At 34.9% G+C, this 27977-nt stretch overlaps 2 protein-coding genes across 6 annotated transcripts in view; both read left to right on the top strand.

Annotated features, from left to right (window-relative positions):
- The window catches only part of LOC123550590 (uncharacterized), a 37213-nt gene extending 34988 nt beyond the window's left edge, over positions 1–2225 (top strand). For all 3 annotated transcript variants that reach the window (XM_053545503.1, XM_053545502.1, XM_053545501.1), the window contains 2 exons: positions 1147–1270; positions 1779–2225. In XM_053545503.1, coding sequence (XP_053401478.1) covers positions 1147–1270; positions 1779–1914 — 260 coding nt within the window. In that variant the 3' untranslated portion in view covers positions 1915–2225. The remainder of the gene's footprint in view (positions 1–1146; positions 1271–1778) is intronic.
- A 7464-nt stretch (positions 2226–9689) lies between these two features.
- Positions 9690–27616, top strand: LOC123549304 (solute carrier family 2, facilitated glucose transporter member 1-like). Of its 3 annotated transcripts, none has more exons than XM_045337278.2 (13): positions 9690–9883; positions 14452–14686; positions 15355–15450; positions 19454–19614; positions 19992–20116; positions 20487–20657; positions 21238–21345; positions 21588–21676; positions 23100–23198; positions 23635–23847; positions 24645–24720; positions 25071–25198; positions 25565–27616. In XM_045337278.2, exons 2-13 carry the CDS (start codon positions 14489–14491, stop codon positions 25769–25771), a joined length of 1671 nt encoding a protein of 556 aa, XP_045193213.2. In that variant the 5' UTR covers positions 9690–9883; positions 14452–14488; the 3' UTR covers positions 25772–27616. The 3 variants fall into 3 exon arrangements, with proteins under 3 accessions (XP_045193213.2, XP_053401475.1, XP_045193216.2); XM_053545500.1 differs by lacking the exon at positions 9690–9883 and adding an exon at positions 12870–13025; XM_045337281.2 differs by lacking the exon at positions 9690–9883 and adding an exon at positions 13910–13994.
- Positions 27617–27977: the final 361 nt, after the last annotated feature.

Raw genomic sequence — 27977 nt, 5'->3', positions numbered from 1 at the left:
TGTGCCATGAGAAAACCAACGTAGTGGGTTTGCGACCAGCATGGATCCAGACCAGCCTGCGCATCCGCGCAGTCTGGTCAGGATCCATGCTGTTCGCTAATGGTTTCTCTAGTAATAATAGTCTTTGAAAGCGAACAGCATGGATCCTGACCAGACTGCGCGGATGCGCAGGCTGGTCTGGATCCATGCTGGTCGCAAACCCACTATGTTGGTTTTCCCATGGCACGGCTCAAATGTACCTCACTATTAATTTGTTGTGTTGAACCTTCGTAATTAGTGAGGCCTCCGTTGTGTGTTGTGATTGTGTCTCATTAGGCACACCTGTATTTTAACATGTGGTTTTTGTGATTCATTGAGACTGATCTCACGTATTGATGAATCTTTGATGGTCAGTTAAAAGATGCACTAAATTAATGTAGTAATTTTAATGTACTGGAACTAGTAAAGGGCAGTAAGAAAATTAGAAATATAATAACACTGTGTATATTCTGCTTCCCTGCATGCTGTGCTTCATACTAGTAACCCGTATGAAGCTGGTACCAAACTGCCACATACGAGCCTGGACGGTCCGTGCTTTAGAAAGCTTTCTCTTTTCTCAACCATATGTTCGACTGCGGCTGCCAATCAGAGCAGCTTAATGCGATCCTGTCGCTTGGAAGATATTCAGTACTGAGCAGATGTCTGTTGTGCGTAATCATCCAGTCTCCAACGCTGAGCTTAAATAACATTAGCTTCGTCAGTCTGTCTCAAATGTTGATGATGCGTCATGTATCAATCCTAATAGCTGAGTAGAATTTAGACGTCGCATGCTGAACGTTATTTTGAAATGTTTGTTACGTCAATCATTGTTTGATGCTGGACAGGTGTAAAGTGTGCTTCTTCTATCAGTAAAATCTGCCGTTGGATAGCTGTAACATATGTTGTATCATTCAATTTGCCAGTAAAATAAGTAACTTACTAGTCTGTTGTGTTGAAGTAATATCAGTTCTTGCGTCATCAGTCATTTGCATTACGGCGAGATACGAGCTTTGCCTCAAAGAGGAGAAAATGTCATTCGGCATAACTGTAACCGTGCTGAATAAAGAAGTACTGTAGTCATTTACATTATTCTGCTTCAAATACCATTATTCATTTTCTAACATACAGGAAACACACAGGGTTGTTTCTATAACAACAAGCTGTACCAGCAAGGACAAACATGGAAAGACGGTTGCAAGTATAACTGCCAGTGTGTAAATGCTGCAACAGGACAGTACAGCTGCGCGGCTTTGTAAGTTATCTTTATAGAGGCGGGCTTTTGAAATCTGAAAGATAAGCGTTTTGTTGTTGTTGTTTTGTTGCTTTTTTGGTGGGGGAGGGAGATAATGGAAGGGCGGTGTAAATTAATTTATGTGATCTAGTTTTCATATTGATACTAATGTACGTAGAGTGAAATGGAATGTGATATGATTTAAAATTGTGAAGTAGATTTCGTATCCGATTTAAGAATTATATGATTCATCTCGATGATCACCCAGTTAATGTAGTGGACCCGTAATGAAACTCGGCAATGTTCGTGTGATTACGTATTCTCGTGAAGCAATTCGGCATTCATCGGACTTAAAGCATGACTGGCAAATTTCGAAATTTTATATGAAAAACACGTCATTTGTCGATTGTGGTTAAAAGTCCCAACCTTAAAGGAAGAAAACTTAGTATGTGAGGAGTTTACAAAGTTACAAACCATCAATTATCATTGGTAAATACAAAATATAGATTCGTAACATTTTTGATTTCAGGTGTTTGAACTGGCAGTTACCAAGCGCTTGCCATCTGGATCCTCCAGCTGCAGGAAAATGTTGCCAGACACCAAACTGTCCAGCAGGCTACACACTCAACTACCCAGCAGGCTGGGACAAGAACAACCCGCCATAAACATACAGCATTGGCGCAATAAATGTGCTCAGTAGAGACTTTAGCATGACGAACTGATTTTTTTTTTATTTTGTTACATTGTATCTGCTGTATTGTTTGTTCTAAGACATGTCTCCGCTTTGTTTCGACTTGAGGGATGGTTATAGCTGGTTTTAGAAGACAGTGTATCGTTAGTCTATAATTCAAACTTTTAAGTTTTCACAAATAATGTCTTGGAGTTGTTAAAATGGCAACATGATTTCATTCTCTTTGTACTTTTATATGTTGTTGTAAAACATTTTACAACGTCTTAAAATAAATTCATGAACAGTCTTTGCTTTTCGTTTTATCTTGAAATTCATATCCGTGAAATATAATTTGATATAAAGATAATCAGAATATTCCCTATCAAGAAGTTATTCCATCTTGTCCGTCCAGTTTTGTTTCTATAATTATTATATACCTTAAACCCCTAGAAAGATATATCAAACTTAATCAAATGTCCACCCTATGTCACAGTTTTATCGGCCAAATGTTTGGAACTTCAGCTCACAACTCGATGCAAAAGATTTGAGGACGACCCTATGTCACAGCTGTACCGGATCAATGTTAGGCACTTAGACTAAGGACTTAGGCTAGGACTGGATTTTGTGTCCAGTCTACGTTTCAGTCTTTTAATAACACCTGGGTCAGTGTCATGTTCACAGACTTGCGCCATGAACATATCTACTAAACTCAACGGTTTGTACCTTGGTGTCCGCGTTTGATGCATATCTGCTAGACCCTTAGAAGATTTTTCATACAGCCTGGGTCAAGGTCATGTTCACACATTAAGGTCAAAGGTTTGTGCCTTGTCCGCGTCCGATTCTTTAACTCTTAAAATACTGTGTTGCCAGGTAAAATTGTCAAGGTCATGTACATATCAAATAAACTTGAAGATAAGGCTTGAGCATCGAGTCTATGCTTCACTGCTAAAATAGTTTCGAGCAGCAAGTTGAAAACGTTGCAACTGACGAGGACCGAAATTATATTATTTTAGACTCCTGTATTTATAATCATAGAATAAAATGACAGGTAAACATAAACGGTCCAAACGAAGATGAACCAGAATTTCGTATAAAAAAGACAAAGAAAATACTAAACGATTATAACATAATTTGTGGACATTGAAGCCTTGCATCTACTATAAAAATAATAACTTAATAAATAATCAAAGAGCAAGAAAAAATTGTTCTTAATCTCCTCGAAAATGGTGGTTTTATTGACGTTTGGTGAGTACAAAACGAAAATAAAAGAAAGTATACATGGAGAAGACAGATTCCACAAAGAAGCAATCGAGAATCGATTTCTTTATATGAGATAAGATAAGAAAAGAAATGTGTTTATTAACGTGACCTGTGTGACCAATGGGCCTATAAGTCACCAATCAATGTAATACAAAGAACATGCGTAATGTCACATGAAATGAGCATTTTTCTGAAACTTTAAAAGAGAGATAATCAATAATTTAAATATCACTCCTACTACAACATAGTAATAACAAGCACTTGTCACCGTATCATGAATGTAAAATGCATATAAATATACTGAAAAATAAGTAAATATTCTACTCATATATAAGTGACAGTGTTGACAATTTAGTAGTTGATTCAATCATTATTCCTGGCTATAACAAATCGGATCATAATGGTTTAACTATTTTAACGGCTAGTACCAAGCCAGGTTTGCTGAAAGTTTAACAATTCCCTTTTAAGAAAATTACATTAAGCTGGTTAAAACTACATAAAAAAAATCTTATCAAATAGGAGAAGACTGAAGCCAATGAAAACAACGGGAGAAATATAAATGACTTCTTTTTCGAAACAAACATAGTCAAATAAACAGAATGATCAACTTTTTCTAAAAACCATTTTAGTTGTACTCAGAGTTGAAACTATAAAAATATTGCTCCGAAAAAAGACAGAGAAAGAAACAGAGAATACGGTATAGAAAAAAAGAGTTTAGGAAACAACATAATTCATGACAATTTTATGAACATAATTGAAAGTATATTTGAGCCGTGCCATGAGAAAATCAACATAGTGGGTTTGCGACCAGCATGGATCCAGACCAGCCTGCGCATCCGCGCAGTCTGGTCAGGCTCCACGCTGTTCGCTTTTAAAGCCTATTGGAATTGGAGAAACTGTAAGCGAACAGCATGGATCCTGACCAGACTGCGCGGATGCGCAGGCTGGTCTGGATCCATGCTGGTCGCAAAGCCACTATGTTGGTTTTCTCATGGCACGGCTCATTTAATGAACTACAAGAAAAACAACGAAGTAGTATCATTAAGACAGAAGATTATCGACAGTGTAATGATTAGGTACAGGTGCAGGTATGCACATTTAGAAGAAAAGCCATTAAGTCACCTTTTTAATCTCGAAAATAGAAACTTCGCAAACAAAACAAAAAATCAGTAAAATGGTAGGTGGAAATAATTTTGAATATACTAACACCGACGAAATTTTAAACTATGAAAAATCGTATGAAAGTAGCTTACATGTAGACGAAACACCTGATATAAATACTGGTGGAGATTATCCAAGGCAACTAAGTTCTCTAGATTCTGCAAAGTTGGAAACGGAGCTTGATATTAAGAAATTAAGTGAGACACTAAAACATGAAAAAATGATAAACGCCCCAATTTAAAAGGATCGATTTCTGCCTAAAACGATGTTTCAAACATCTAAAGAAAAGGTGTTTTGCTGATGAGGTATGCCATCATGAGGTCACATAGAATTTTAGACTTACGTGCTATCTTTTGAAGGGACCGACCTTCAGAACGTATGACAACAAAGAAAAAAGAAAAGTTAAGATAAGCCTATCAGGAAATTATTAGGATTTTGAACTTAATTACTGACAGATTGTAAAAGTAGATAAAGTGTTTATTTATTATAGTATCACCCCTACTGAAAGGGCCAGCCAAGAGTTACTGACAGATTATAAAAGTAAAGTAAAGTGTTTATTAATTATAATGTCACCCCTACTGAAAGGGTCAGCCAAGTTGGCTTATGAGACACCTACATTCATTGAACAGCATTACTTCACAATTCCTATTTTCTAATGCCAGGCACCAGGCAGGTAGGCAATTGGTAACCATTATTTAACTAGCTGGCGGCTCACCAACCGGTCTCTCTTCAGTAACAAGACCCGCCTCTGACAGGACTCGAACCCTCGACTCTCGATTGCGGTGCATGTGCCTTATCCATTAGACCACCGCAGCTCGACGATTATATGTAATGGAGGAATATAACAATCAGATGTTTTTACCATCTTTACACCACGAGAATGAAAAGCGCTTGTCACGGGATACCAAAGGTAGACTGTCTTAATTATAAAGCTTTATTATGAAATGTCTTTAAGTACGAATACTTCTATGGTGTATTTGGTCAAGATGGTAAAACAAAGCGGCCATTGTGATAGAAAATGCAGAGTACAAGAGCTGTCTAGAATTATTGTTTATTATTTCCTTTTTACACATAATTTTTAAACGTTTTACAATATTATTTTCATGTATTGAAAGGGATTTGAAGAAATTTCACATATCAGAATGATACAAAATGCAGGATACGACACAACATAACCCAGCCGCTCAATTATCTACAGTTGTGTCTGTAAAAGAACTTAATAACTACTGAATAGAATGAAGGTCTATAAAGTCAGCTTCTTTGCCACTACTTTATCTACCTTTCTAAATAGAGGAAAAGACAATGTCGCTTATGTAAAATCTTATGGTATTTAGACCATTTCTTCTTTTACAATATGTAGAAACATCTGTTTCTAAATATTTTAGTTGGTTTAAAATATCAATTTACGTGTAAGTTTATTTACACATCTGTCAAGTTACCTTTGATACTATTAAAATAAATGATTTTTTCCTTTGCCTTGTCCCTTAACAAGTAAGAAACTTTATATACCCTCCCTGGGTCTAATACCGTCGATGTCAACATAATACTTTTTCATAGTGTAAGCACTTCCGTAGTCTTTTTCTAAGCATGTGATTGCTTTTCACGTAATCTAAACTTTATCTGTTTTTACAATAAAACTATTTATTTATATGCAAGTTTGTTTTTACTGTTTTGATTAAAGTCACTGATCGGCACAACTTTGCTTTAGTGTTTTTATTCCTTTCGATGTGTTAAATCCAACGAAGCATTTCTCTCAACAGTACCTTATGTCCGCCTTATTTTGATGTAGAAAATCCATCATGTTTCAAATGTTGCAAACTTAACTTTGCCACCCAGTTTTCATTTTAGTGCTTTGCGTACGCCTGCTTTCTGTACTTCTAATACTTTGATTGATTACAATAAATTCGTTCAAATCATTTTTGCTTACCCTCAGAACAGGTTTAAGAATACAAGCTCATCATCATAACCTCAATATGACAGTCACAATAAATCATGTATAAATCATAAATATAGCTACATGTAATAAATACAGTCACATTCAAAATAACAATAAATAATTCATATCGAGAGTGATCATATAAAAACAAACATACTTCAAGCGTTCTTACGTATTCAAAGTATCATTTCTGAGTTTGAAGCATTTAGAATAGAAGCACCTAGACGAACGTAAATATGCACTTGACGCAGAACAAGTGTCGTTTCTGCATACTCAAGAGGCTCAAAAACGCAGTAAAAAACCGTAACATTTTGCATCAACTTCAAAGGTGATGTCACAGACAATCGATGTTCAAGTTTCAATCGTTTTCGCTTATTTTTAATATCTGTATATCTAAAGCATAAAGAAAGAGTTGCATTTTATTTTGTCATTTGGAGATTACATAAAAATAAGAAGTTATGCCTAATCAAGCGTTTTATATAATTGTCTATGTTTTGTTTTTGTTTCGTTTTGTTTGTAAAATATGCTTTTTAAACGCTTTCAAAATTTAATCGTTTTATGTCTTGTAGATTTTTCAGACGGCATTTATAGATACGAATGAATAAAAACATGGTAATTGCTTTTTTTTTCTTTAAATTAGAATACACGTTGTCTAATATTTTGTCTAGTTAAAAGTGAGTAATTTACATTATTATCATTATACAATTAGATGTATTCTTACTTAACCTCAGAGTAGTATGAAAAGTGTAAATAAATACTAAATCGAAAAGACGGGACCTAAGTACGTTTTTATTCAATGTTTCGCTTATAGCTGTGTAACACCAAAAGCTGGTATTAAAAGATGGTACTCGGTACAAAAATGCGGACCGAGTTAGTGTTGAAAGATTACATTCGATTTGTTAAGGAACACGGAATGAAAGAAATTTGCTATATGTATTAATCAGTGTTTTTAATGAATGAATAAGTTATATAACTATAACAATGAATAATTTATATTATTTCTTATTATTAGACTGTAACTATTTAGCACACTTACATGTGCTTGGCAACACGTGGTGTTTACTTGTTAACTTATCTACAGAGCCCATGTTCATTGTTTCACAAACCGACGGTAAATAAAATTTACCTTTACCTTTATTTTTACCTTTGTTACAGAGCCCGAGTCCTTGGCTGTCCGTTGTCTGTCTTACTTGTATGCTATGAATTTGAAAAAGTTTCCATCTTGCTTTAAACGTTGGCTAAACATTAAAACCATGTTTACGTTATAAGGTCGTTAATTATGCAATACAGGGAAAAAATGTCCAAAAAAGAAATCCAAGCCGAACTCAGATTAGGTGATATTAAACTAAGGGCAGCTTCCTTAAGGTTTTATTTAAACAACTTGAGTTTTCTCAAATTAATTTATCTAAAATAAAATCAATTAAATGAAATATTAGTATCCTTTTTCATTGTATACATGCATTAAATAATAAAGCAGTTCAAGAAACATTTTATGAATAATTGCTGTAACTGTTAAACATGGATGTTATCAAGTACACATCTGCAGAAACATTGTGAATACATTTTTAACGAATCCCATATGCACGTTTTTTTTTTCTTCTTGTTTTTGACTTTGAAGTACACATGTTTAGGTTTCATCCTCTTTTAACTCCAATGCCGATGAGTTTGTTTTAGAGATATGTATTATGTTGTATAAAAATTCTATGTTCTGAATTTGACACCTATGTTCTGAATTTTGATACCCCATTGCTTTTTGACAAAGATCGTTGCCTACCATTACTTGCTAGAAATCTTTAAAAAAATATCTGACATTCATAACAAACGTTTATGCTATAGTATACCAGTAGTAGACCAACACAGTAACGGAGACGTTACTTCAGAATTTCAGATGCGATATCTCAAAAATGTGCCATGATATATTTGAGGACATTTTTCTGTGTTTCATTTTCTTAAAAACTACTTGTTCCACACTAAAATGTTTATGTTGGAAATTGTTCAATCCCAAAAGTTCAAATGGCCAGCCAATGTACAAATATATAATGACAAAAAAGTGATCATGACGACGATGACGATGATGATGATGATGATGATATTATGCTTGGAGGAGGGTCTTAAATGCTTTGTTCGTTGGTCAGCCGAACTGCTGAGCTATCCCGTTGGTGTGTTGCCGGAGCAAAACATAAAACTACTACAATTAAAGGGTGCCAACCCTAGAAAGTTGAAATTCACCGACGCGGCAAGATATTCCGTTGCATTTACAACCTTAAAATGTCGTGTTTTCGTATTTTTGCTATAGCAAAACGTCAAGCAAACTTCCAATGATACATGTATTGTACAGACCAGTTGTTGAAAAAAATTTGGTTGAACACTCCCTAGAACAATACCGGTTTTTTAAAGGTTTATCTTTTTGGTCTTGTGGACGAAAATTCTGCATAGAAAGGTGTTGTTGTTTTTGTTGGGGTTTTTTTCCCCAGAGGATACATTTTGAAAAAAATTATAACATACTGAATGGCAGTGAGTGGTCACGACAACCTTTGCGATTTCGGGTAATCTTAAATGTTCCGGGAATGTTCAAACACTTCTGCGGTTTCAGAACGCGCTGTGTCCAACGTATTTTGGCAGTGCGGTTTCAGAACGCGCTGTGTCCAACGTATTTTGGCATTGACTGCCACAACTCGGCCGAATTTTGGTACTCAGTATCGCAACTCGATCGAAGGTTGGTGTTCAGTACCAAAATGCGTTAGTGCCACTTTGTTTATATAACATAGTTCTTAAACAAGACAAAGAAAAATATACTATATTATTATGTTAACACGCTGACGTTCTATGCTACGACTGTAACTGTGTCTGTATAAACAAGAAAAGTTGATGGTTTTATTCAGTTGGTGTGAACTTCTCTTTGGGATTTATACTTGGGACAACTCCGTGACAAAGAAACAACTCTTTAAAACAGACTGGGAAGAGTTGCTGTGTTTATTTTCATGTATTACTACGTATTATCAGTACATATTTTGTATATGAGATAATATTGTAGGCTAGAGGCGATGTAACATTGTGTTCATGATGAATTAATGTTGTTGTTGTTGTTGTTAATGTTGTTTTTGAGAAAATAAATGTACACGTGACACAGGGCAATTTTTATGTAACGTATGCATATACACTTTCCATCGCAAGCGCCACTTTCCTACATGTTAAGTTACGAAACGTTGAATTTAAAAGTTCATCAAATTCGTACTGAAATCCTCTATCGTCAAGATCGTGTTCTATAAATAAAGACCGATTTCGCTAAACCTTGAAGCGAGTCACGTGATCAAAAATTTAAAGGTGCTTTCCCGATTTTAGTATAAAACAAATAAATTAATTAGCTGTAGACGTCTTAATTAGCCGTTTGAAATATATATAAGCGTGGGAGAGTTTTCATGTTGTACTCGAATAAAACGGGCATTTTGTTACGCAGTTAGTTTGGGTATTTTTTATTTTTGCGAATAAAATATGGTATTATAGCATTGATATTTTTTGCATCCAGTCAACGTAAGTAAAAAGGGTGAACACCTGAAAACAATTGTTAGATTTTAGTAGAAATCTCGGGAAAACTTAATAACGAAAGGTGAGTCGACTTTAATTCATTTATTTTAATTATTGCATCACTAACAGTACTGAATATACTTTTTATATGTGAAAAGACAAAAATACCAGTTTTATCCAAAAAAAAGTAGTGGACATATTTGTACATAAATTCTCAAATAACAGTTTTTATTAATATAGTTAATTACCGAACACAAAATGCCACGAAACAATCACAAGTGATGAAGTTTACGGGTAATGCCATTTTGGGATATAGAATTATAAAATATGGATTTATCACCGTTGTAAAATTATCTTTTTACTTTTATGTTGTCAATGGAGATATTTAAAAATGATGATAATAGAAGGCTAATTTTTTATACTAATATTATTTCACGTGCAACATTTTCATCATGATGTTTAATCATTAGAAAGATGGTTACATTGTATGTTTTTATCAATAAAAACAGGAGCTGCCATTTACTCTTGGCACGTTTGAGGTTCCCACATGTAACCCGGGACCAGTATTGTAGGTTAGCTGGTATTTACGTTAAGCCGTCACTTACGCAGTTACTTTTTCTAAAAAGCAAAAGTAGGTCAAACAAGTCCGTATATCCGCGAACACGGATCAACGCAATTTCAATCATGAAAATGTTACGGATATTGATAAGATAATGTGAGACTGTCCATGAAGTACATTTTAGGCCAGACGTATGTATAGGTTATACGTTCGTTTTTATATCCAAGCGCGTATAAAGGACAGTAACATACTTGTTGCAATATTATTTTTTAAGTATATTAAACTTTTTGACCCCCTCCCCCGCCCCCCTACGCCCAAAATGAAAAAGAAAAAGATTTCTGTATAGATTTTAATTTGTTTTTGTTCCCTTATTGTGTCAGACTGCACGTTCATTTCGGACTAAAGGTTGATTAGGCTAATTGATTATCAAATTTTATCAGCAATACAGTATGGATTTAGAATGTTCTTAGTCTATAGCTTGTTCAGCAAAACAGCAACAATTTCTTGCTACTTTTATTTGCAGACTTTGTCAAAATTGGTGTTTACATTGTTGCTATGGGTATTTATTATTGTATAAACTAAGAATTTTAAATTCTAACAGGATTCTTGATAAAACCTGATAAAACAAGGAGCTCATAGTCTTCCAGGTCAAAATGTAAATACCGTATATAATCTAAAACATTATTTTTTCTTTTTCACAATATGTATGCAAACAGTTAATTAAATGTTATACAAGAGGGGTGTTGGTCCATTTTTATATATTTTTTCTCGTTTCTGCAGCATTATGTTTTCATTAGATAAAAAGTCAGTGAGAATATTTCAATTCACAATGTAAGTGCAGTTAATAGATTAAAGTTGACACCTTCATGTGAAAACGAATATAAAAAAAAACAACACTTTTTGGGATTAACTGTCAATAAGTGATATCGCAACGCTTCTCTTAAGGTTACTCAGCGCTGAGCGCTATTCGGTAACCAATACTTGCAATCTAGAAATAATTTTAGATGTATAAAATTAGATGGAAATATTAAATAAAATAAATGCCATATAAAAGTAATGACATCCTTCATTTCAAAATGTTACATACATTTATATCAGAGTAGTGATGACAAACGGCCAATGATATTAGAGATAATGGCCGACAGAACCAATTTACTTTTTAGTATTTATAGGACCAGCTTATAAAGGTACGATTTATTGACCTGAAAAATATGTGTTTTGGGGACAATTGCTTTCTTTTTGTTATCTTGTAGGTGTCACGTTTAACCTACTTATGAACTAGAGCATCGCGACTGATTGTGTGTTTAATAAAGTAAACATGTTACAAAGATCATTCTAAAAAGATGGTCGGTGTAGTGTAGTTGGACGAGCAAAAAATCTTGCAATTTATTACACAGAAGAGGAAAGATTGTCCCAGAAACCGTTCTGTACCTGGAAGACTTAAGTCGATTGCGCCTTAAAACCACACCTATGAATGTAACATGCAGTGTATACTATTTATCTATCTATCTATGTATACTGCATCACGCCTCTTTTCGAGTATTACGTGTAGCTTCGCGCCTGCACAAGAAATTTAAAAGTAGAATGGACAGGAGAATATAAAAGTAATACACGATGTCTATTTGCAAGCATGAAATACAATTGATAGTGTTAAAAACAAGAAGGATTTACAGATAAAAGTAGTTTAAAAACAGGTCTATCATGTTAAGCATTGTGTGCAAGTTTGGTCACACCCTGCTTAAAATGGTTCAGGGTGGGGGCTTGCACAAGTTGTGCTGGAAGAGAGTTCCAAAGCACTATGGTGGCTGGAAGAAAAGAGTACTTATAGTAATTACAGGGAGTGAGGATTTAGGTATAGGAGTGGGGATGCATAGGTCTTGTTAGATGGGAATTGGGGGCTGACATAAGGAGGAAGTGGTACAGCAACCAAACCATTCACTATTTATAGAACATAAGGAGTTGTGAATCAGATCTCCTATTTTCAATGGTACGCCATCCCGGTTGATTTAGCATGTTTGTGACACTGCTGTAAGGGGAGTAGTGCCCTCCGCTGAACCATACTAGTTATACGATTGTCCACAACTCTTTCTGTAACTTTATGAAAGAAAAAAAGTATTTTAACGTGATTATTAGAAATACGTGTTATATTTAATAAGATATACCAATATACTTGCTAAATATACTGACCGGCACATAGCTTTTAAACTGTAAACAGTGTCACTCAGAATGAACGCTTTGTAATTTCACTCAGCATTGCACAAGGCACAGAGCGAAAATGAACTGAACACTTCCATCCAATTACAAGACTGTTGCATACATCTTTCGTATAGCTCAAATACTATAATGCGTTATCAAGCAATCTCAAAGCTCAAGAAACCTTAATACGGCTGCGCCGAAAACACTTTTTGAAATCCACAAAAATCCCACAGATTCATTATTTGCACAAACTTTGTAAATAAAGGTTTATTGCCCAGGGCTGCGTGTTGTGCGATATGAGTGACAGGTCTACTTTTGTTGCAATTTCAGTGAACATGGATGTTAATTATTGTACAAAATAAGAATATTAGATTCTAAAAAAGGATTCTTGGTAAAACCCGATAAAACAGGGAGCTCAATTAACCATCTGGGTCCGGCTTGTTAAAATCTTCATCAAGAGGAATAAAATGTACATACATGTATTGTTTATACTATATATAATCCAAAACATTTGTTAACAATCTTTATGCTAATTTAAGTCTCATTCTAGTGACATTTTGTGTTCTTTATCTATTTATTTATTTTATTATTTGTTTTGTAAGCTAGAACTTTTAGACACAAAAACTGCGAGAATACTGCATTTCACAATGTACATGTATGTTGTTAATAGTTCAATTAAACTTGACTCCTTCACGTGAAACATTAGATTGTAAGTGAAATAAAAACACATTTTTTTTTTATTTAGCTGTCACTTAAAGTAATACTGCAATAATAGGTTTCAGTCCCTGTTCCATGCACTGTTCAGAGCCTATGTCTTGTTCATAGGAGACAACTCCTAAGGCTATTCAAACTTTGTATAATTATGTGCAGAGCCAGGAAAGACCAGTCAAAATATATAAGTAATAACTGAAATGAAAAAAAAAGATTATCTAGTTTGTAGCCAGACTACATGCATATACGTTGCGATATCACTTTAATAGCGTGATAAAAAAAATCACAGACTAATTTTTATTAAACTTATCTGGTACAGTTTGCTAAAACACTTCTACCTGTCATGTTTTCATTGATATAAATTAAATAGTTCAACATTATCAAAATATGATGATTTCTGAATTATAATCGAAGGTTGTAAATCAGTACGAATTCATTTCTGTTATATCTGGCACAGACACGAAGCTTAGTAAGGGTTGTCCAACAAAAAGGGGAAAATTGGGCATGTCTTTTCAATATTTTACGGCGCGTCGATCTTTCAGGCACGCCACATATATGAGATACACTTACATATGCGTATTTTCTAAATTGTTCAAATAACAATAGGAAGGTTCTTATTTTATAAGGTAACATTTTAGCTGAGGAATTAATGTTTTATGTTTTCTAGATACCAACTGACGATAACCCATCCAATGATCTGGCACTAATTTGTACTTATTTGTTCAATGTAAGTAACTGACAACTTTCCTACATCAAATCTGAATGGAGTACGAATGACGTAAGACTTTTTATCTAAATTTTATCAAATTGTCAGGGAAAGCTTTACCCTCGCCAAGGTATCGAACTCGCGACATCTTGGTTTCTCAATCTAGGGAATTGTTCAAATGAACGGGCTTCAAACATATTAAACCACATAAAACTTTAAAGAGAAATTATGTTGTACTTTTGTCGATCCATTGGTCAGTGTCAGTGACAAGTTATCTACATCCACTGATATCAAAACTGTCAGAAACGTGATATATTGCGATGACACGTGTTTGAGCGGTCGCCTTTGTAGTAGATAATCCCTGTCTATGCATTTTAACCGCCTTAAAATATTACCGTCAGCAGTAGCTTCGCGCGGTTTATTAATATAACATAATACTGTAATGGAAATATACTTTTACTTTTACTTATTTTAACAGATTGAGGACGTGCTAAGTTCAAGCATAGAATCACATAATGGAAAAATTAGAGCAATCGAATGGGAAAACAATAAATATGACTAATAGTATAGATGCCAATGGATACGATATCACGTCAAATTACGGATCTTTAGGTGGAAGTGAAAAGAACAAGATGTCTTTAGAATTTCAAAGAGATCAACAGTCTTTTAGCAAAGTGGAGGACAAGAAGACAGTCCCGGACCGGAGAAAGGCGGTAAGATTTATAAATAATTATCTAGTTTATTTGAAAGCATGAAAAGCAATATGAAGTTAAATTGTATGTTTAGTCACGCGAAGGTGGATTGGATAGAAATTAACAACAAAAACAAACACCCAATAATATAGTTACAAATTGAAATGTAAAATTTTCATTATTATTAAGAACAATGCGTTTGGTCGGGCAATTTTATGTCCGAGACGTTTAAAATCCAGAGCATTTTCATGTCTTATTAATCAATCGTTTCATCATTCAATTGCGCTTTTTTGTCAGTATCTTTTGTGTCTATGTTTAATCTAAGTAATGAAATAAAAAAAAATACTGATTTATCCAAAGCGTTATTTAGATTTTAGTTTATTAGCCTTTAGCCAGCTGGCGGCAAGTGATTCTGCCTTTGCGACCAGTGCAGACCAAGAATCAGCCTGCACATCCGTGCAGCCTGATCATGGTCTGCACTGTTCGTCAGTACATTTTCAGTAAACTCCCCTTCGAATAATAAATGGTATTGCCCAAATTGAATGATGGACCAGTCCATTTTAGAAATTTAGCAGGGCAAGGGTAAGAAGCTGTCGTTTCTTGTGCCTTGTCGGTCTGCAAACATTTGTATGTCTTTTTCTTTGTATTTTCTATGCTTTGATTCTTATGTAAGCATTTTAATTTGACAGGCAGTCACATTGAGGCTATGCTTAGCAGTTGTTTCAGCTATAATGGGTTCGGTAGAATTTGGGTACAACACTGGAGTTATCAACGCCCCAGAGACGGTAGGTTATAACATTCTCGTATTTTATTAAAAAGTTGTGCTGGACAAGTCATTTTGAGTCATTGATGGTGAAGGAAGCCCCTCCGTGTACTATTTAAGACTCGAGCATGAACCTGATAGAGCAAGTTCTTTTGTATGAAAAAAGTTCGCATGTCAGGTGTAAAACATGTGAATAAATTATAATACTAAATGTAGGTTTAGTGCAAGGAATTCAACGTTGAAATGAGACAAGTTATTGATAATCGAGCACGTATAACAAAACTTGATACCTGTTAAAAAGATATTGACATAACTCTTATCACCGAAATTGTCTCCACTTTGCCGGACAGTTCAATACTTCTTTTGTCAATGAAAATAAATTGTTGTGCGAATCATGTCAGAGAGAGAATGGTACAGAGCATTTAGTGAAATGGAAAGTTGATAAAAAAAAAAACATAAAAATAATGTAGGGTTTAGTGCAAGTGGAATTTACAAAACGGTTTGGAAAAAAATGAGAAAGAATTATTTGATGAATTCGAGGCTAAACGTATTTTATTACAAAATCGTGGATATCCTTACGTATAAAAAAGATATTTGACGATTAACTCTTATCAAACAGCAAATTTGTCTCCTCATAATTTCAACTTTATGTAAAAAAAAAATCAGGGAAACATTTATTGAACTTATGAAACTGACAACAGATATGCATAGGCCTTGTAAATGTTGAGCATTTAAACAATAGCAATCTAAATTTGCATGCCTTGGGGGCTTACAAATACATGTTAAATACCGTTTGCGCAATATGCATAAATATAAATGTAATTTACATCACAAAGTTTTCAAGTATTATGCTTTTCCCTATGTAAAAGTTATTTAAACGAAAGAAGGAGATAAACATACGGGTTTTTAAAACAAGAGCTGTCTGAGGACAGCAACGCTCGACTATTCAACAGCCTTGTCAACTGAATGAATATAAGTGGGAAAAGGGGAACAAATTTATAAAAATACTAAACAGAGTTACGGGACCTGTAGAGTGCATGCCAGTTCATCACTGAATAAGTGTGTGAAGTTTTAATCCATTCCCATTGGTGGGTACTGAGGTACCAGCTTACATACAAAAACATAACAAAAAAATAGCCAAGTCGAAAAAGGGGCATACTTTTGTAAAATTGCAAGGTAGAGTTATGGAACCTGTGCAGTGCATGTTAAATTATGACAGTGAACAAATGTGTGAAGTTTCAATCCATTCCCATGAGTGGGTACTGAGGTACCAGCTTACAAATAAAAAAATAACCAAACATTTTTAAATAGAAAAAGGAGCATAATTTTGTTAAAAAGCAAAATATAGTCATGGAACATGTGAAGTGCAAGTCAGTTTGTCACAGTGAGTGTGTGAAGTTTCAATCCATTCCCACAAATGGTTACTGAGATACAAGCTTACATACAAAAATTAACCAAATCAGCGGACGCGGACGCGAACGCCGACGCACTAGTGAGTCCAATAGCTCTGCCTATTCTTTGAATAGTCAAGTTAAAATGATATAAAAGGAATATCGGGAAAAATGAGTATCTTGTATCTGAATAAAAAAGTATGTGCCAACACTTCTCTTATCTGGATGTTTCGGACAGACCTTTGACAGTTTTTGACGGACTGCTTTTTTTTTTTTTTTTTTTTTTTTTTTGTTTGTTTGTTTGATGATTTTTGTAGCATTTAATCCATATAAAAGCATTTCCGTTTAAGCCGATGCTAGAGGCGAGAGGGATTTTGAACTTTTCCTGAGCTCTCACGAACAGACTCAAGCAAACCGAGTCTGCTTTTATTCGCATAAATTATCTTTAAACAGAAGGTAATATTTGATTAATCCTTAGCCTGCTGGCGGCAAGTGATTCTGCCTTTGCGACTTATTAACCCTTAGCCTGCTGGCGGCTAGTAATTCTGATTTGCGACCAATGCAGACCAAGATCAGCCTGCACATCCGTGCAGTCTGATCATGATCTGCACTTTTCGTCATTCAGTCAGTATCTTTTTGGTGAGCACCCATTTCAACAGTAATGGTACTGTCCAAATTGAAAGATGGACAAGTTTATTACAGAAATTTAGCAGGGTAAGGGTTTACCGTTTTGCCTAAGGAAATATTTGTTTATAACAACAATTTGTTAACTTTAGGTTTTTAGTATTCCAATGCCAAAAAAATTTGCATTCACAATATTTAGCCTAATTTCATCATAAATGCAAATTTGTAAATTTCTAACTTTGGCCTCTCTTGGTTGAGAAAATCCCAAACAGAATATGCGATAAGAGAAAGAAAAAATGTCATAAAATATTGTTTGAATTAGCATAAGATTTATTTGGACATAAGAATAGACAAACATTCTCGAAATGATTATTTCGAATGTTTATGAAAACAAATTTGATAAAGACAAATAGTTTTAAAAACTGTCGGCGATAACTTTTATTTACACTGTCCCGATACATCGGAACTAGGTGGGTCCGCGTCCGCGTCGGCGTCCCGATTTGGTTAAGTTTTTGTATGTAAGCTGGTATCTCAGTATCCACTAATTGGAATGGATTGAAACTTCACACACTTGTTCACTGTCATGATCTGACATGCACTATGCAGGTCCCATGACTCTACTTTGCATTTTTCAAAAATTTTCCCCTTTTCGACTTAGCAGTTTTTTATTAAGTTTTTGTATGTAAGCTGGTATCTCAGTATCTACTAATGGGAAAGGATTGAAACTTCACACACTTGTTCACTGTCATAATATGACATGCAGTGCAAAGGTTCAGTAACTCTACTTTGCATTTTTTTTCAAAATTATGTCCCTTTTACAACTTAGCAGTTTTTGGTTAAATTCTTATATGTAAGCTGGTATCTCAGTACCCACTATGGGAATGGATTGAAACTTCACACACTTGTCCACTATCATGGGCTGATAAGCACTGTGCAGGTTCCATAAGCCTGTTTTTCATTTTTACAACATTATGCCCTTCATTCGACTTTTGTATTCATTCAATTGACAAGGCTGTTGAATAGTCGAGCGTTGCTGTCCTACGACAGCTCTAGTTTTATGTGAACCTATCATGCACACATCGATCAAAACACTGTTATAGGGTTTCCATAAAACCTGGATTGTCCTAAAGGATCTTTACCTGTTTTCTAAATAGAGCCGCATGCCGCTATGAGCTTCCATCAACAAATTGCATTATGGCCACACTTATTTTTTGTTCTTTTCTTTTCCCTATCTGTTTTGTATTACTCTGCAATTATTTTAGTTTATGTTTATAAACAAATCGCCGAACTTTATCTAATAACAGTACCTTTATCCTTTTCTAATTTGTTTTCATTATTTATTTATTTACTACTATTATTATTATCATTATCATTATTATTTTGTTTTCTTTTGTTTTTGTAAAAAAAACACTTGGCCATTTGATGTTAAAGGTATAATATGAATACATTGTAAAATGTTGGTGAAATAGTGAAATCGTCATATTAACGTTGGTAGTAAATGTATTATGTATATTGAGAAAAGCATTTCACAAAAGGCATCTCTTACGGAATTGTTATGCATGTGCTTTTGTGGTTTGATACTGTTGGCCCGCTTTGCCAAATCTTTGTCTAGAAGCGCTTTCAGATTTATCATATCTTACACATGTATTTTTTTATTTGCATTTTGGTAACGCATATCCAGAAAAACGGAACAGTATACAGAACACGCTCCACTTTTGTAAATCTATTCCCTAATAAATTAGTAAAATTTGCCCTAAACGTTCTAAATATAACTAAGACACTGACTTCCTTTATACAATTAGTTAACCATTAAGAGGTTTTCTTTCTTTCGTTTTTTTTTTTCTTAATCAGTGATAAACGACCTGATATACTATAAAACGTCCTCCTTTTTAAACCCCTAACGTGTCTGATTTCAGTTTGCGGTACATTCACAATATCTCCATCAAAACTTATTTTATGGTAATATCATCATCATTTCATTCTGCAATAAAAAGTATATTTTATGTTTAGCAAATAAAGACGTTTATGAATTCAACACACTACGAGCGCACAAGGGAGCCAATGTCTGATGTAACGATTACTTCCCTTTATGCATTAATTGTTGCCATTTTTGCTGTCGGTGGTATGGTAGGTGGACTCGCTGCTGGATGGTGGGCGGACTTCTTTGGCAGGTATACAGCTTTCAACATAACAAATTTACTTATATCACGTCAGACAATCACGATTAAACTATAATGAATGTTTGACCTATTGAGGTTCTGACTGCCATGTACCAACGGTTGACCGGTTCGAACGGTTCGAATTCCACTTGCAATCACGAACATGCCTCGTTATAAAGTACCAAGTCAGTTATCTGTTTTGTTTTGAAGACTGCCGAGTTTTGATCGACACGATAAGCCACAAAATTTTGATACAATTGACTTAATCTGAAACGAAAAACAACAACAACAAAAACAAAATACCCCCGGTACAAGTAATTTCGTTGTGTTTTTCTGTTCTATTTGATTTGATTTCAAAATATTTTTAAAAAATGTTCCATGTTTTACAGGAAATTTGGAATGATCATCAATAACATCATTGGTATAGCTGCTTGTGTAATGATGTATCTAAGTAGAACTGCAATGTCTTACGAGATGATCATTGTTGGCAGGCTCTTGGTCGGTATATCGTCCGGTACGTTACGTATACTCATTTCCACGCTCTATTAGATCAATTCGTTTTTACGGGATTTATCTCATTTATGAAATAAAAAATACGAAATAATGTGGCAATCAATGTCATGTGACAATACAATAAACACACTTCATAGCAAGTTACGAACACGTTGTGGTTTCTGAAGTTATGGTCAACAGGCCAGTTATGGTCAACAGGCCATTTCCTTTGTGATTTAGTAAAATTTAATCTAGTGGACCATAAAATGTCACAATTAATCAAATATCCCAGCCATTGAAATATAAAACATATATATTTTTATGTCCAAACTTACAAAACATGCATAAATACTGATAACTTTAGCAGTGAATTGACTGTCAATATTTTCTAGGTTTGTTCACGGGTCTCACACCAATGTACCTATCGGAGATATCGTCCCCGAACATCCGTGGTGCTCTGGGAACTCTACATCAGCTGGGTATAGTCACTGGACTTCTTGTCTCACAGGTGCTTGGCTTTCCTGAAATTCTCGGAAATTCCAACTACTGGAACATCTTGCTAGGTTTGTGTTCATAAAAACTAGTGATCTACTTTAATATTTAGCCCCATATTTTGAAAAAAAAAATAAAAAAGAAAGGATTGTTTTGCATGAATATTGAACAGCATATGAAACATGTATATTACTCTACAAAACAGTTGTTACTTCACTGACATATATATATTGAATTCCGGAAGAGGGCTGCCTGAAGGGGCAAGACTTTCAGACAGTTCAGCGCCATTAAAAATCACCAATTTCAAAGAATGTTTACATATTTTCGTTTTAATACATTTGCCATAATGTCCTAGCGATGAAATTTCACATCAGTAGGTTGAACGTAGTTTTCAGCAATGATTTACTTTTATTTCTTTACAAATGACGTTCATTTTTAAAGGGAGACAACTTTTTGAGAATATTTTAAGTATCCAGTCCTTCAGGACATCACAGTTAATAAGATGTTGCCGGGAAAGTCCTAGATTTATATTGGTCTGTTTGCTATTGCTGTAGGTGTAGTGGGGTTGCACCTTATGTCGATCAGATGATCATTCTTTCGTTTTGACCGGAAAGCCCTAGATTTATATTATTCTGTTTTCTGTTGTTGTAGGTGTAGGTGTAGCACCCTGTATCATTCAGATGATCACTATGCCGTTTTGTCCGGAGAGCCCTAGATTCCTTTTGATTACCAAGAACAGAGAACATCAAACCAGAAAAGGTAATAAACTAATTAGAATTATGAACTGAAATAAGATATCGTTTAATAGGTTAAGAATAGCTGAAAGAAGCATATAAACTGTTTGCATTACAGAAACTTGGTTCTTACAGACACAATTTGTATTCATTTAGTGCTTAATTTGTTTATTTCTTATGTATTTAGAATAAAATGAAATGTGAACTGAAGTAGTGCTCTCGGAGGAATGTTTAGTTGTATGACATTTGATACCCATTTTGTTATAGCACTTGAAACATTAAGAGGAACATCCGATGTAGATTGTGAAATTGAGGAGATGAAAGCAGAGAGCAAGACAGATATGCAGGAAGAATCTGTATGTTTATTGTTATAAATAGAAATGATTAAATGTTTCTATAAATAACATTTTCTAGTCATTGTAGAGCTATGGCCGCTGTATATGTTTTTATGCCCCCGAAGGGAGGCATATAGTTTTTGAACCGTCTGTCCGTCTGTCGGTCTGTCGGTCTGTCAGTCTGTCGGTCTGTCAGTCTGTCAGTCTGTCCGCAATTTTCGTGTCCGGTCCATATCTTTGTCATCGATGGATGGATTTTCAAATAACTTGGCATGAATGTGTACCACAGTAAGACGACGTGTCGCGCGCAAGACCCAGGTCCGTAGCTCAAAGGTCAAGGTCACACTTAGACATTAAAGGATAGTGCATTGATGGGCGTGTCCGGTCCATATCTTTGTCATCGATGGATGTATTTTCAAATAACTTGGCATGAATGTGTACCACAGTAAGACGACGTGTCGTGCGCAAGACCCAGGTCCGTAGCTCAAAGGTCAAGGTCATACTTAGACATTAAAGGATAGTGCATTGATGGGCGTGTCCGGTCCATATCTTTGTCATCGATGGATAGATTTTCAAATAACTTGGCTGAATGTGTACCACAGTAAGACGACGTGTCGCGCGCAAGACCCAGGTCCGTAGCTCAAAGGTCAAGGTCACACTTAGACTTTAAAGGATAATGCATTGATGGGCGTGTCCGGTCCATATCTTTGTCATCCATGAATGGATTTTCAAATAACTTGGCATGAATGTGTACCACAGTAAGACGACGTGTCGTGTGCAAGACCCAGGTCCGTAGCTCAAAGGTCAAGGTCACACTTAGACGTTAAAGGTCATTTTTCATGATAGTGCATTGATGGGCGTGTCCGGTCCATATCTTTGTCATTCATGCATGGATTTTAAAATAACTACGCATGAATGTGTGACACAGTAAGACGACGTGTCGCGCGCAAGACCCAGCTCCGTAGGTCAAAGGTCTTAAACTCTAACATCGGCCATAACTATTCATTCAAAGTGCTATCGGGGGCATGTGTCATTCTGTGGAGACAGCTCTTGTTTCATTCACCATTTACTTACATAATGCCGGTAAATAGCTATACATAGCTAATGCTTTCCTGTTTTATATATATGCACCGACTTAAAATAATATTTGTATTGTATTGTATTGTATTGTATTGTATTGTACATTATTCCGAAGTTTTTAATGCAGATGACTTTCGGTGCAGTGACTTTATCGAGAAAATTTTAAAGACATTCTAGAATTAATATTAAAGCCATACTCCGAAAACTAAATAATGTATAACAGTTAGCTGGGACAATATTGCCGTCTTTTCGTGAAGTAAATGTTGTGCATTTGGTTGCACGCCACGTAATTCCCTACGCAATGAATGCTTTTAGGCCTACTTCTATGAAAACGATCAAAGCAAATGTTTGTTTTCTATTTTAGCTTAGCATCATTGGTTTGTTTAGACGGAAAACATTGAGAAGGCCCTTGTTTATCAGTGTGATAATGCAGCTTTCACAACAACTGTCGGGGATAAATGCGGTATTATTTCATAATATATACATAAACTTATTTTGTAGAGAAGTCTCGTTAGGCAATTGCTTCTTTGACTGTATGAGTAACACTATATATTCACTTATTTGGTAAGAGACGGTAAGAGAAAATTCTATACGCATTTGAACCTTAGCAGAAATAAAATATACGATGACAGTAATATCCATATGGAACAAGCGTTAAAGGAAATAAGTTCTGTAGAAATTTCAGTCAAGGGGGAACATAACAAACACTGGTTAATTTTCCTTAGAAAGAAACAAGTAGTATGAATATGACTTTTATTTTCACTGATATTTACAGGTTATCGTCCGTCAGTATGACATTGTAATTTATCTTGTATGTACCATCTTTCATTACCATTTGCATGCCAGTCATTGATTCGCTTCATGATTATTTATTTTGATATATATGCTTTAATATTCAGATCTTTTACTACTCATTCAACCTTTTCAAACACGCTGGTTTGGAGAAAACAACAGCTGCCCACGCAACGTCCGGTGTTGGAGGTACAATGGTTGTCATGACAATTATAACTATACCTTTGATGGACAGAATAGGGAGGCGGACGCTACATTTGTTAGGCCTTGGTGGAATGTTTGTCTTCAGTATACTGATAACGTTGTCCCTTTCACTCACAGTAAGTTTCAGTATCTCTAACTGATGCGTGTGTGTCTTTTTCATTTACAAATGACGATGTTAACTGTCCTCGATACTGGATGCTATCGTTCAAATTTTCAAAATTTAGATAGATTAGCTGGCAAAATGCAAAATTAAAATTTATTGTGTTGTTAACTAGTAGTACGATTCTCATAGATATACTGTTTTAATGTTTGAATGACGATATGGATAATCTGTTTTTTCGTTTTAATGGTTGATAAATGATATCCGGTAGTGGTAGTTACATTTGAATGAAACGAAATATATACGAATACTTTTGCATCTTGTATCCGTCGGTCACACTTTCTTGCATACTCAACTCCTAGCACGGGAGTCAATTTTAAACTTTCGTCTTCATTCGGAAAAATGGCAATATCAGAATATTCATGCCAATTAGTACTAATTAGTGCCAATTAAAAGAGTATTTAATGCAGAAATATTGGGTATGTTTTATTGACAAAACATAAATTATCAAGAACTTTCCGGGCTAACTCTTCTAACAATTTTCTCCAGATTCAAATGACACTTTGTATACATGCTTGGCTATGTATTTTTATGTAAATGTATCATGGACACATGCAATCGTATACTCGTTCTGGGATCTTGCCTATATCAAATGTATCTGTTCTTTGATTTTATAAAGACATTCAGTTTTTTGTTCATTACATGTTGATATTTTTTTTGTCACAAGCTTTCTTAGTTTTACTTCTGTGAATGTGTGTAGGTATCTTTTGTAGCTTATAAAAGCATTTTCTTTAATATTTTACGATATTTCAGTATTTGGCCCCATGGCTGAAGATTGCAAATATAGTCGTGTCATTGTTGTATGTTGTGTTTTTCGCTGTGGGTCCAGGTGAGCTGTTCTCTGTTCATTGTAGATTTGTATTCTAAATAAATACATGTAAGAATAGATTGTTGTGGATCCTTATAGCTGCCTTCATAATGATAGCGGCATTTATGTTCCCGAGTTATTTATAGACATAGATGGTGTGGCCGCAATGTTCTTCGAGTAATACGGTCGTAAACTTGTTAAGTTTTAGGAATGGTAAATAAAGTTCGCTGTTTGTCCAGGATTCTTACATGTCATGTTAGATTTTTAACGAAATCGCTGTTTATTCTCAATATTAAATTGGAAAATTAAAGAAGTATTTTCAGTCTTCCTATATCCAATAAATAATAGTTTTAATGACTTTACATCCTTAGGTTCTATACCATGGCTCATTGTATCTGAACTGTTTGCACAAGGACCGCGCCCAGCAGCAATGAGTGTATCTGTTGTTATCAACTGGGTTTCAAATTTTGCCGTTGGTTACTGCTTCCCATATATGCAGGTAAAGATAAATCTCTCATAGGAATGTACCGCTTAGAAGTGTCGCTGTGGACGCGACCCATACTTTTTAGACTTTTCCCCTGTAAATTTGCAATCGAAAAGGTTCGTTCGAGGCTAGAGGTGCAATTAAAATACTCGTATAGCGAAAAGTTTTCCATTAGATATTTAGGACGAAAACAGGTTGTTCAAAAATGTTAAGAATTACTTTTTTTTCTTGTTGGAATGTTTGTTTATATGTTTGCATGGCAACTATTAAAAAGTTTATTTCAAAACAATTGATAATTGAAATATTTTATCAATACATTTTCCCTGCCATTTAATCTATGTCTTGTATATGTGTTCCAGTAAGTTTGTTGTATCTTTTCAGAGTGGGCTTGGAGACTTTTCATTTCTTCCATTCACAATTTTGCTCGGTCTCTTCTTCGTTTTCACGGCAAAATTTGTTCCTGAAACCAAGAACAGAACAATTGAGGAAATATCTCAGATATGGAACAAAGATAGTGAAACAAGAAAACAGGCTTATGAACAGACCGTTTATACAACAGACGAATATCCGACGGTCGTGAAATTTTAAATACAATATTGTTCAAATTATGTTTGTTGGTATAAAAGAGTGTACCATTTTACTACGACTTGTAGTTAAAAAATGTTCACTCACCATTTTCTACAGCACTTTGTGCCTCATAGCTTGATGTTTCCTAGTATAACACGCTAACGATGGCAAGTCCTTCCCAGATGATTGCGATATATTCAAATCTCTCTTTGTTACACACGAGAAGCTATTCAAAAGGGATACAAAACGTTCAGGTCAAATCTATTGTATATATTTCGCCTCTTCGACGATACGAGGATATTTTTGTTTTTGTCTTTTTCTGTTAGTCGGAACAATAGATAGAGAACTCTTAGACCTACTTCCATCATAGGATGATTGCCTGTGGCCATTAGATGATCTCGTCATTGTTTTATAAGTGAGACTGTGGTTGACCAATTAAACGTCAGTGTCAAAATGACCTCGAGACTGAAAATGATTTCCGCTCATTAACCAAGTACCATTTGGCATACAATCGTCAAACGTCATGGATGATTGTTTGTTATCAGTAAATTGGTCAGTAAATTGCATTTGTTGATTTGTAGGTCAATAGATCAAAGGTCAAGGGCACAGCATACAAATTAGCATCCACTGTAGCCAATAACCGGCCATCATAGGCCATATATCTTTTAGAATTAGCTGTTGTTTGTTACTTATAAGAGATCAAACCCTATTGAACTCGTTACAAAACTGGGTACGACTTTCGTAAAAGGTCAAGGTCACAGTGACCCAGAACAGTTAAACGATTTCCGGATGATAACTCAAGAACGCTTGGGCCTAGGATCATGAAAGTTGATAGGGTGGTTGGTCATGACCAGCAATACTTAAAGTGGTCTTGGACAGAGAAAATTTTCTATTATGTATTCATTATTTAATAATTGAATGGAACGTCTGTATATATTATATGTTTATGACAGGCTTGTAAGACTTTACTAAGTTACCGTGATTTAACATGCTAAACGTAAATATTTAAAGAGAAAGTTTCAAATAAGCTTCCAGCTTCCTACTAAATCCTATGCTTTATATATATATATATACTTGTTGTAAATGAATTGTGATTAATTAAATATTGTTTAAACCAAGACTTTACTTGTATCATATTTTCGCATGTTGAATTAATGCACCTGTCAATATTTTGCCCGCCCAGGGGGGCGGCGGGCCGACCCGGGGGAATTTGACATTTCAAAAATTTTGTTGTCTAAATCCCCACCCTAGGGACAACCTTTTTTGTCTAAATCCCACCCTAGAGCCTGGTTGGTACATCAAATGTTTGTCAAATTCCCGCCTGTCGGGAATGGTCTTCTGTCTAAAGTCCCGTGTATGCCCGCCGCTCCCACGGGCGGGCAAAATATTGACAGGTGCATAAATACTAAAACTGCAACTGATAATGTTTACTGATCTGTTATGTAAGTTCTCTTAAAAGTGTCTTAGCTATAATAACTACATTGTATTCATTCAACAAGCTGATACTTATTATAGTGTTCCTGAGACTATAGTTGTATATCCAATAATTGTAACAGGGCATAGGTCTAAAAATACTATTAATTTTCGAATTACCTTATGTTACAGAATTAATTATGAACCTAAGTTAGAAACCGACTGTAATTTTATATGAAAATTTAAGTGCAGATGTACTTAAAACTGTCTACTGTAAGTTCTCAAAAGCTGAACAGTTTTATACGTTTCAAATACGTTTTGTACGTTTAACTGTCCCCAGAAAAAAATCTTTTTTCTACGCTCGTAAACCCACATATTGTTGGAACATTTTGCTTTATTTTGTCATGTTGTTACTGTGTTGTAACCTGACTAGAAATAAAAATATTTGTTGTTGTTGTTGTTTTGTGGTTACTTTTTGAAGAGGGTCAGTGCCTGGTCATTTTTGACCATTCTAGCATAAAATGCAAGCAAAATATCCCGTCCAAAACTCATTTTTTTCACAGATCTCAAAAAAAGAGAGAGAAATTACGCTTTTAACGGTGCGTTTCTTGAACGCTTTTTGAAAATGAGTCAGTACTTGGTCATTTACGACAGTCCTTGCGTTATTAGCGAGTAAAATATCCGGGTCCCTAAAATCGCTCCAAAACTAGAATTTTTCACAGCCTGCAACACGAAGAAAATGCTGATTTTAAGGTGCGTTTCCTGACGGATTCTGTCGTTATTTTTGAAAGTGGCCCTTCGCTTTGTCATCACG

Source organism: Mercenaria mercenaria, chromosome 6 (assembly GCF_021730395.1).
Source record: "Mercenaria mercenaria strain notata chromosome 6, MADL_Memer_1, whole genome shotgun sequence".
In the NCBI taxonomy this organism is placed as follows: domain Eukaryota; kingdom Metazoa; phylum Mollusca; class Bivalvia; order Venerida; family Veneridae; genus Mercenaria; species Mercenaria mercenaria.
The sequence above is the reverse complement of the archived record's forward strand: the minus strand, read 5'-3'. Positions and strand labels throughout refer to the sequence as shown.

What these genes read in the sequence shown, in the direction of transcription:
- LOC123549304 (XM_045337278.2), top strand. Translation starts at nt 14,489, where the DNA reads ATGGAAAAATTAGAGCAATCGAATGGGAAAACAATAAATATGACTAAT. An exon ending in CTTGGTCGGTATATCGTCCG is followed by an intron (nt 20,117 to 20,486) that starts GTACGTTACGTA and finishes AATATTTTCTAG; the next exon opens with GTTTGTTCACGGGTCTCACA. An exon ending in CTACTGGAACATCTTGCTAG is followed by an intron (nt 20,658 to 21,237) that starts GTTTGTGTTCAT and finishes CTGTTGTTGTAG; the next exon opens with GTGTAGGTGTAGCACCCTGT.